This window comes from Myotis brandtii, unplaced genomic scaffold (genome assembly GCF_000412655.1).
Source record: "Myotis brandtii unplaced genomic scaffold, ASM41265v1 scaffold1148, whole genome shotgun sequence".
NCBI lineage: Eukaryota > Metazoa > Chordata > Mammalia > Chiroptera > Vespertilionidae > Myotis > Myotis brandtii.
The window spans coordinates 236,494-246,382 of record NW_005353959.1 but is presented as its reverse complement, the minus strand read 5'-3'; the positions used below and the strand labels follow the sequence as shown (position 1 = coordinate 246,382).

Sequence of the window (9,889 nt, the reverse complement as noted above, 5' to 3'; positions counted from 1 at the left end):
ACAAATTTTTGTGCACCGGGCCTCTAGTTACTGATAAGATAGTCAGAAGTGGCACTGGGTTGCACGGAATAATCCTGTCATCCAGTTATAAGATGTATGAGCTTTTAATTGACCAGAAGGTTTTGAAGTCTAAGAGTGGTTCAAACAGAACTCCTCCTGTCTGAGTCAGCTGGGGCTGCTAAAACAAAATGCCACAGACTAGGTGGCTTAAACAACAGACATTTATTTGTCACAGTGGAGGCTGGGAAGTCTAAGATCCAGGTGTGTGACTTGTTTATTGTTGAGGGCACTCTTCCTGGCTTGCAGATGGCCCCTTCTCGCTGTCTCCTCACATGACAGATCTCTCTCTCTCTCTCTCTTTCTCACTGTTCAACGATGAATCTGGAACAGAACAAGAACATCAGCCCAGGTAATAAATAACGTGGGTTGAAGAGATAGGAAGGATAGACTGGCGTGGCCTCCTTGGGAGATGATGGACAGCTGTGGTCATAGAACCCAGTGATGGTGTGGAAATATCAGAGAAAAGACCCCAAGAGGATGATGGTCAGGAATAAATAGTTGGATGGTGGGTAGAAAGCCCAATTGTTGAAATAGTTTGTGCAATGGCTGGATTAACCTTCTGACAGGGGAAGCTGGGCTGATGCCTAAACACAAGGTACAGTATTTGCCTTTTATTTTGAATGCTTGGATAAAGAGGTGAATTGAGAAAAGTCCCATGTAAGGTTTTATAGAGTAATATTTTTGTGTAATTAGATGATAATTTCATAACATTGGAAAGCAGTAAGAGCAAGCATCTGTACTGCAATCTGATATTACTGATAAGATAGTCAGACGTGGCACTGGGTTGCAGGGAATAATCCTGTCATCCAGGTGTAAGATGTATGAGCTTTTTATTGACCAGAAGGTTTTGAAGTCGAAGAGTGGTTCAAACAGAACTCCTCCTGCCTGAGTCAGCTGATGCTTCTAAAACAAAATGCCACAGACTAGGTGGCTTAAACAACAGACATTTATTTGTCACCGTGGAGGCTGGGAAGTCTAAGATCCAGGAGTGTGATTTGTTTATTGTTGAGGGCACTCTTCCTGGCTTGCAGATGGCCCCTTCTCGCTGTCTCCTCACATGACAGATCTCTCTCTCTCTCTCTTTCTCTCTCTCTCTTTCCTGACCCACCTTCATGACCTAATTACTCCCAAAGGCCCCACCTCCAAATACTATCACACATGAGGGTAGGGTTTCAATATATAAATTGGGGGCTGGAGGCAACACAATTCAGTGCATAGCACATCCTATTCAGGTCACCTCAGCAGGGCACTGGCGAGCATGTCCTGCCCAAGATGGACAGACTCTGGCTCTATGGCATAGCCACGGTCACCTGCCCAGGTTCTTGTCTGGAAAATCATGTTGGCCTCTGGGGAAGATTTGGTGAGGGCGGCCAATGAAAGAAATAGTCGCCAGCTGTCTCCTCCCTAGGGAGGGGACTTAGGAATGCAGTGGGAAAGTCTGGGAGTTTTCAAGGAGGCCCTGCCTGACCTTAGTTTTTTCAGATTACCCTGACTGAAGGCCTCCCGTGATGCTTCCCTTCAGAAAATATCAAGATGATGGAGAGATACATGGTTCAGAGTAAGCCAGAGCCTGCCTGGCCTTCTGCAGGTGCCCTGCTCTGGCTGTTTCCATGCTAGGGTTGCAGACACAGCTAAATAAGACCCAGGGGCTTCCTCTAAGGAACTCCCACTCCGAGGGATGAAGCAGGGACACACAGAGAGAGCCCTGCCATAGGGACTATGATGAGGACTCTATGTTGACACAACAAGCGCTGTGGTAATCCAGAGAAGGCACACACAGTACAAGTGTGGGTGTGGCAGGGGGGGGATTGGCCAGAGCAAGGCTGCTGGCAGGCAGAGCTGGCTTGGAGTGCTGAGGGCCTCCCCAGAGGCCAACATGATTTTCCAGACAAGAACCTGGGCAGGTGACCGTGGCTATGCCATAGAGCCAGAGTCTGTCCATCTTGGGCAGGACATGCTCGCCAGTGCCCTGCTGAGGTGACCTGAATAGGATGTGCTATGCACTGAATTGTGTTGCCTCCAGCCCCCAATTTATATATTGAAACCCTACCCTCATGTGTGGATTGAGAAACCATGTTCCACCCTCCTTTCTGAAACGTCCAGGATGTCATCATAAACCCCATTCAAACACCAAGCTAGGAGAAAAGTCCTTCTTTATCATTGTGGGCAGCACACTTGTTTGAAACGCTCTTCTATTTTGAATGGAAATCTGTCTCTTTATAAAACTCACCCATTTGTCCCTTTCTATCTTCAGAGGCCACATCGAATATATCTGCTCTTTTCAACATGGCAGCTCTTCAGACACCAGAAGAGAATTTCATCCCCTGCAAGTCTTCTCTTTCCAAGAGATGGCGGCCTTCCAGGCTCTCCGGGGGTCCAGAGACCTGCCCCTGAGTCCCCACCAGCCTGACTCTCTCCTTCAGACCCTCTTCCGACACCTAAAAGTTCCCGTTCCCCAGATAACTTGTAATACCGTAGCCTAGATTTCCTGCTGGGCTGAAACACTTTCCAAAAATTCTGGAAATTTGCTATGGCTGTGGCTGCTAAGCCCACAAAACCCAGATCCCAATCTCTCCCTGGAACAGCCCAAGAACATGTTCAAATCATCCTCTGACTGGACATCATCCCTGAGATGAATCACCAGTTTCCCTCATTGTGGCTGTTGGCTGCCCTCTGGGCCAACGTTTGATGGGACAGACACCACCCCTAATGAAGCCCTTTGCCCCTGAGGGCGAAGGCGGCCTTGAACATCCCATCCCAGGGCCCAGGTGACTACTTTCACTTGACACAAAGCGAGACCAGACCAGGGAGGCCCTAAGCATCTGCCTCAGGATTGCTAGCAAAGGGTCGTCTGCAGGGGCTTAACCTCCAGATTCCTTCGCTAGAGTTGACCCGAGGACCCCACAGGTTCTTGTCTGGAAAATCATGTTGGCCTCTGGGGAGGCCCTCAGCACTCCAAGCCAGCTCTGCCTGCCAGCAGCCTTGCTCTGGCCAATCCCCCACCTGCCACACCCACACTTGTACTGTGTGTGCCTTCTCTGGATTACCACAGCGCTTGTTGTGTCAACATAGAGTCCTCATCATAGTCCCTATGGCAGGGCTCTCTCTGTGTGTCCCTGCTTCATCCCTCGGACTGGGAGTTCCTTAGAGGAAGCCCCTGGGTCTTATTTAGCTGTGTCTGCAACCCTAGCATGGAACCTGGCACGAAGCAGGCACTCACGTAGGACGAGAGAGATCGAAATAAGCCGATCCCGTGGCTTACTTTGTCAAGCCTGATCTATCTCCGTTGAGAAAGGTGGGCATTGAGCATCCTTCCCCTTGGGTGGGAGTCAGCCTGCATTCCTTCACTGTCTCCATCACGGTGGAATGACAATGGGTGGTGAACTGGGCTGCTCAAAGTATGGGATCCTCCATCTGATCCCTTCCTACGTCCATGCTCTGCTCCTTCCTGACTAGAGAATGTGCTCCAAACTTCAGCCCATCACCACCAGCCTGTCCCTCAGACAGGAACTTGGAGAAGAGCCCAACTGAATGGGGGCAAACCCATCCCACCCCCATGAATAGCAAAAGGGCAGCAGGCTGACCATGACCCTGATTAGGCTCAGCGGCAAAGTCTCTCATGACTGTTTTCATCACACCCAGGACAAGGGGCCCAGCCTGTTCTGTGCGAACCACAGTCCAGAGTCCAGAGAGGCCCAGTATAATGCACAATGTCACACGACGATTCGGGGAAAGTCAGAAGACTCTCAGAGCAACCAGGTCTCTGTTCCTGGGCTCAGAGCTTTCCCAAGCTCACGCAGCCCCTGCCAACAACTCATCCCAAATGAAGCAGGCAATGCTGCTAACAGTGGTGCCAGCTTCCGCCTTCACTAGAGGAGCTGCCACGGTGAGAAGGGCAGTGTGTAGGCTCACAACTGTGGGAACAAAGAGCGGAGTCTCCAGCTCTCTGGTTCCTCTCTCTCACTTCCTACATCGCTCCTTCCACATCCTTAAAGGCCAGGACAGAAAAGGGTGCTCTTACCGGCTAAGATGAAGATGCCCACGAGAATCAGGAAGACCAGCAGGTAGAGCCCGAGGACAGCATGCTTCAGGGCCGACAGGGAGCCCAGCTGGGTGCAGCAGCCACCTGTCCGTCGCTTGTGGCATGGACCTAAACAATAAGGGCAAGGAGAGGAGGAAAAGGAAAAAGACACTTGAAAACCTCATAAGCTTTTTCTTTCTTGGTCTCATCGCTCCGTGGTGCACGCAGATGTTGACGTGGAGAAGCCTCACACATCTGTCATGCAGCTGTAACCATGAGGAGCTCTGCAGAACCATGACAAGCTTTCAGCTTCTAACTCTCCTCCCACCCCCTATGCTCTTATAAAATGGTTTTTTTTTTCATTACAGCCTACATTCAATATAATTTTGTATTAGTTGCAGGTGTGCATCGTAGTGGTCAATCATGCACTTCACATAGTGTTCCCCTCATATTCCCACTTGGCACCATATATAGGCAGATGTTGACGTGGAGAAGCCTCACACATCTGTCATGCAGCTGTAACCATGAGGAGCTCTGCAGAACCATGACAAGCTTTCAGCTTCTAGCTCTCCTCCCACCCCCTGTGCTCTTATAAAATGGTGTGTGTTTTTTTTTCATTACAGCCTACATTCAATATTATTTTGTATTAGTTGCAGGTGTGCATCGTAGTGGTCAATCATGCACTTCACATAGTGTTCCCCTCATATTCCCACTTGGCACCATATATAGTTATGACAATATTACTGACTACATTTCCTATGCTGTACTTTATATCCCCATGCCTATTTTGTAACTACCAAGTTGTATTTCTTAATCCCTTCACCTTTTTCACCCAGTCCTTCAACGCCCCTCCTCTCTGGTGACCAATCGGTCAGTCCTCTGTATCTATGAGCCTGTTTCCATTTGGTTTGTTCCCTCATTTTGTCCTTTAGATTCCACATATAAGTGAAATCATAGGGCCACTCCCTGAGCCCTTGAACAAGCCAGGTAGGCATGTCCACTGCTCACGTGCCCACACAATCCCACCTCCTAGAGCCAGACCAAGCAGCAGAGAAAGCTCCAATAGGCTGGAATACGTGTCCTTTATGTGACATCATTGTCCCATGTGATCTGGAGAATATGTAGAGAATTTAAAACAGGGGTTGGTTGCAAACTTCAACTTCGACAGTGGCCGGGAAGGGATGGAAATGAGCCAAGTAGGCCAGGTGGGCCTGGGGAATCCGACAGCGCATGCCTGGTCTGGAAGAGGTTTCGGTGTAAGAATGAAGGCTGGCTGTTGCCAGATTTTCAAGACAAGCCAGAAGTAATTTAGAGAAATCGCCCTGTTTTTTAAGTGTGAACAGCTCATTTAAAACAACAACAAATAAGACAAAAAGTATAAAACACTAGGGAGTATAAACCAAACACATTAGCATGCTGGATCTGACCACTGGTTTGCAACCTTGAGTTTAGATTTACAGGAAAACATAATAACTTCATTCTGTGAAACTACACAAGGCTCACCAGCTTCTGGCCCAAATGGAACAGCAACGTATCAGCGCTCTACTGGACCTTGGGAATTTAGTCCAACCCCTTAAATAATACAAATAGAGGATGTCAAAAGTTAGTGGTAAACAGAGACTCAGGTGCTCTGACTTCCGGTCATGTTCCAGCTGGACTTGTCCTTTGAGTTACTTCTCTGACGGCCATGCAGAGGCCAGGACGCTCAGTAACCTTCGCCCGCTAACCTTCAACTGACAGTGGAATGGAAGGGATGCTCACCCACCTTGATCCCCAGCAGGGCACGTAAGAAGCATTGGAGGGCGTTTTTCAAAATATGCACGCCCTCTTATGCTTATTCTCAAAGTTAGCACTTGGGAGGACGGTGTGGAGCAGAGAAAGGTTGACAACCAGATGCTGAAATAATTGATATTCAGAAGATGTTTTAAAAGGTGGTGTGATGTTCACAATTCCCTGGTAGCTCTGGGTTTGCAAAGGCAGTATGTGGGGACTACTTATTACCTCTTAGCACCTCTGTGGCCTTCAGGAGGTTTGGTGACCATGAGGGGAAATGGTGGTGACTAATTTGGGGCCCTGTCTCCCCAGAGGTATTGTTAGGTGAGGAACATTTTCTCATTCATTTAACCCATTTTATTGAAAACACTGCTGTTAAAACAGCTAAGTAGAAAATGATCGCATAATGTTTCCATAAAGCATTGGGCACGATTTGGAGCCAGTTGTTAAGCAATACAAATTCTCATCAACCCTTAAATATTGGCAGTTTTTGAAAAGTTAACCTGATTTTCCACTAAGACTCGCACAGAGCACATACAGCTTTCTAACTCGCCCTAAATCTTCTTTTCCAGACTTTTTCATCCCTTTTCATGCACTAGGATCCTTAACCTATTTCGCTCCTAAATATGTAGGCTTCTTGTATCATTTCATTCTCTGTTTTTTGTTTGTTTGTTTCTTGTGAGAGTTGTTGGCTGTCTGGTTGCAACATACTAAAGTCTGTTTCCTTTGAGAGTCAGAATGTTGGGCATAGCATTGAATATTATACAAATACTAGAGGCCCAGTGCATGGATTTGTGCACCGGTGGGGTCCCTCAGCCTGGCCTGTGGGGATGGGGCTGCAACCACCTCTCTAACATCCCCAGAGGGGTGCTGGATTGTGAGAGAGTGCAGGCCAGGCCAAGGGACACCACTGGCACACAGGGCTGGGGAGGGACCGAGGGAGGGCTCCAAGGCGTGTCAGGCCCCTCTCACCCAGTTAGCTTGGCCAGACCCCAGCAGCAAGCTAACCTACTGGTCGGAGCATCTACCCCCTGGTGGTCAGTGCACATCATAGCAACTGGTCGAATGGTTGAACGAACAGTCGGACATTTAGCATATTAGGCTTTTATTATATAGGATGAGTTATCATGAAGGCTGGTCCAGCTCTCCTGCTCTAAGCCCAGCTTCCTCTTTAGATGATGATGAGAGTGATGGCAGAGAACTGCTGGGATGGGTCAGAAGATACCCAAGCTGAAATGTATTATTCATATATTTATCCCAACCACTATGGGCTTCTCCACTCATTTGCTTTCTTTGACCTCTTCTTATTTCCTTTGGAGGTTTAATTAAGTTAAACTATATTCTGTTAACTGTTTCAGTTACCTTAGAATCTTGTTTTTCTGTTTCATTATAATAAGAAGTTATTCTTTCTCTCTCTCTCTAAAAATAAAGTTGATATATTTTTTACCTGCAATATTTTTATTGAGGCACAAGGCACTCTAATTTGCCTGAACTTGAGACAGTCAGTCCAGTACACTGAATGTTAATACAGTTAAGGGTTAAGTGCAAACAATATACATTCACAGCTTGACTACATCGCAATTTATAAAGTGTCAGGTTAGTGCTAATTGCCACTCAGCTTGAACTTTTTCACCAAAAACTAAGGCCCTCTCCGTTCCTCTAGGAATGAAAACATTTTCCTAATCCAATCAGTCACAAGGGCAAGGACTCTTCTTTTTCTTTAATCCCACTCATGAGAACACCATCCTTTTATTTAAAGTCTGTCAGAACAGGAAGAGGAAAATCACACCGCAGACAATGCTGCTAACTTGGACCTTGCCTTTGTCCTCTGCATGCGCGTTGCCAGCTCACTGTAAGAGGGGGGCAGACTGCAATGGCCTGGCTCCATTTCATTCCCGTCAAACAGAGGACTTCCCTTCCCCTCTACCTGAGGCTTTAATTTAATAGAAAGCACCCTCTGGTGACAGGTCCCTTCGTCAACTAACGCACACACCACTTAGGCCTTCCTCTGAGAGCGCTTCGTTCTTTTAGCAAGACTCGATTACTTTGTCTGTTAAACAAAAATCCATTTTAAATAGAACATAATTAGGGTTTCAAATAGAGATTTTCCACAAATCGTTAGACAAGCAGAACAAGAAGGGTTCTGGCAAGATGGCTAGGGAATATGACTGTATGGGAAAGACAAGTTACTAAGTCTGCCCAAAACACATGTATTGACTTTTTAATTTAACATGGCATGCAGCATGTTCGCTGGTAAACCATTCAAATTATTTAAGCTGAGTGGAAGATTAAAAACACTCCGTAATGATACCATCGGTAAAACCAGGGCAAAAAGCATACTCACTTATTTGTTAAAAAAAAAAAAAAAAAAAAAGTACAAGGAATGAGCCATCAAGCTGTGAGAAAACATCGAGGAACCTGAAATGCCTATTGCTAAGTAAAAGAAGCCAATCTGAAAAGGCCAGATAGTGTTTGAGTCCAGCTATATGACATTCTGGAAAAGGCAAAACTGTGGTGACAGTAATAAGAGAGTGGTTGCCAGGGGCTGGGAGCAGGGAAGGATGAACAGGTGGAGGACAGAGGACATCTAGTCCAGTGAAGCTATTCTGTATGAGACTCTAATAATGCGTACATGTCCTTGTACATTTGTCCAAACCCATAGAATGTACGACACCACGAGTGAACCCTTATGTAAACGATGGGCTTTGGATGATAATGACGTGTCAATGCAGGTTCATAAATCGTAACCACTGTGTTGAAAGATGCTGATAGTGGGGGAGGCTGTGCGTGTGTGGGGGCATGGGGTATATGGGAACTTCCTGTACTCTCCACTAATTTTGATGTAAACCCAACACTGTTTTAAAAATAAAGTCTATTTAAAAAAAAAAAAGTAGAGGTTTTGACCTCTGGCTTGTTTGGGGTAATACTCTAACAAGCATTTATTGAACACCCACCACCTATTGCCCTACAGTAGAAGGCAGCCTTCAAGGGCTCTGGATGGTCCCTGACCCCTTGTGTCATCTCCTCCTGCATTGCACCAGGACTGGTTTGTGTGACCAATGGACGATGGTAGAAGGGATGGGGTGTCACTTCTGAGGTTAGACAAAAGACACAGCAACTTCCTTTTTGCTTACTCTTTCTCTTTCTTGGAACAATTCTTTGGAGGGAAGCCAGCCGAGATGTTATGGACACCCTCAGGAGAGCCTACATGATAAGGGACTGAGGCCCTCAGCCAACAGCCATGCGAGTGAGCCTGGAAGCAGACACTGCTGCCAAACCAGGCCTTCGGACGACTCCACCCTGGCTGAGCTCCTGACAGCAGTCTCATGAGAGATGCTGAGCCAGAATTACCTGCCTAAGCTGCTCCCAGACTCCTGCCAGATTGTATTATACATAAACTAGAGGCCTGGTGCACAGATTCGTGCACATTGAAAGGAAATTAATTAGAAGAAATATTTTAGAGGCTGGGGAGGGACTGCAGGAGATTGGCTGGCCGGGGAGGGATCATGGGAGGTTGGCTCCAGGGTGTGTCTGACCAGCCCCACTCAGTCCCGATCGGGGCCAGTCGGGGCCAGGGAGGGACTGTGGGAGGGCTCCAGGGCGTGTCCGGCCCGTCTCGCCCAGTCCCGATCAGCTGGACCCCAGCAGCAAGCTAACCTACCGGTCGGAGCATCTGCCACCTGGTGGTCAGTACGCATCATAGTGACCAGTCCAACAGTCGAATGAAGGTTGGACACTTAGCATATTAGGCTTTAATTATATAGGATATATTTCTGAGCAAAATTTTGATGTAAAAAAATAAACACAATCGTGACTTTCCTTGCACACCCGTGGATTCCTCAGAAACTGGGTAAGACAATAAATTTTTGTTGTTTTAAGCTGCTTGGTTTTGGGGTAATTTGTTATTCAGCAATTGCTAACTAATACACTTACGTTAGACATTAGGAAATGCAAAGATAACAAGCCATGCACAGGAGAAACTTTGCTCATTTGCAAATTCCCAGTGCCCAGATAGTGCCTAGCGCATAGTAGGCA

General features: G+C 47.1%; 1 protein-coding gene across 1 annotated transcript in view; it reads right to left on the bottom strand.

Moving 5' to 3' along the window:
- Window positions 1–3,852: 3,852 nt before the first annotated feature.
- SCARA5 (scavenger receptor class A, member 5) overlaps window positions 3,853–9,889 on the bottom strand; it is a 31,699-nt gene continuing 25,662 nt past the window's right edge. Inside the window, exons 3-4 of the mRNA XM_014548466.1 lie at window positions 4,082–4,210; window positions 3,853–3,974 (exon numbers count right to left, since the gene is read on the bottom strand). Coding sequence (XP_014403952.1) covers window positions 3,853–3,974; window positions 4,082–4,210 — 251 coding nt within the window. The remainder of the gene's footprint in view (window positions 3,975–4,081; window positions 4,211–9,889) is intronic.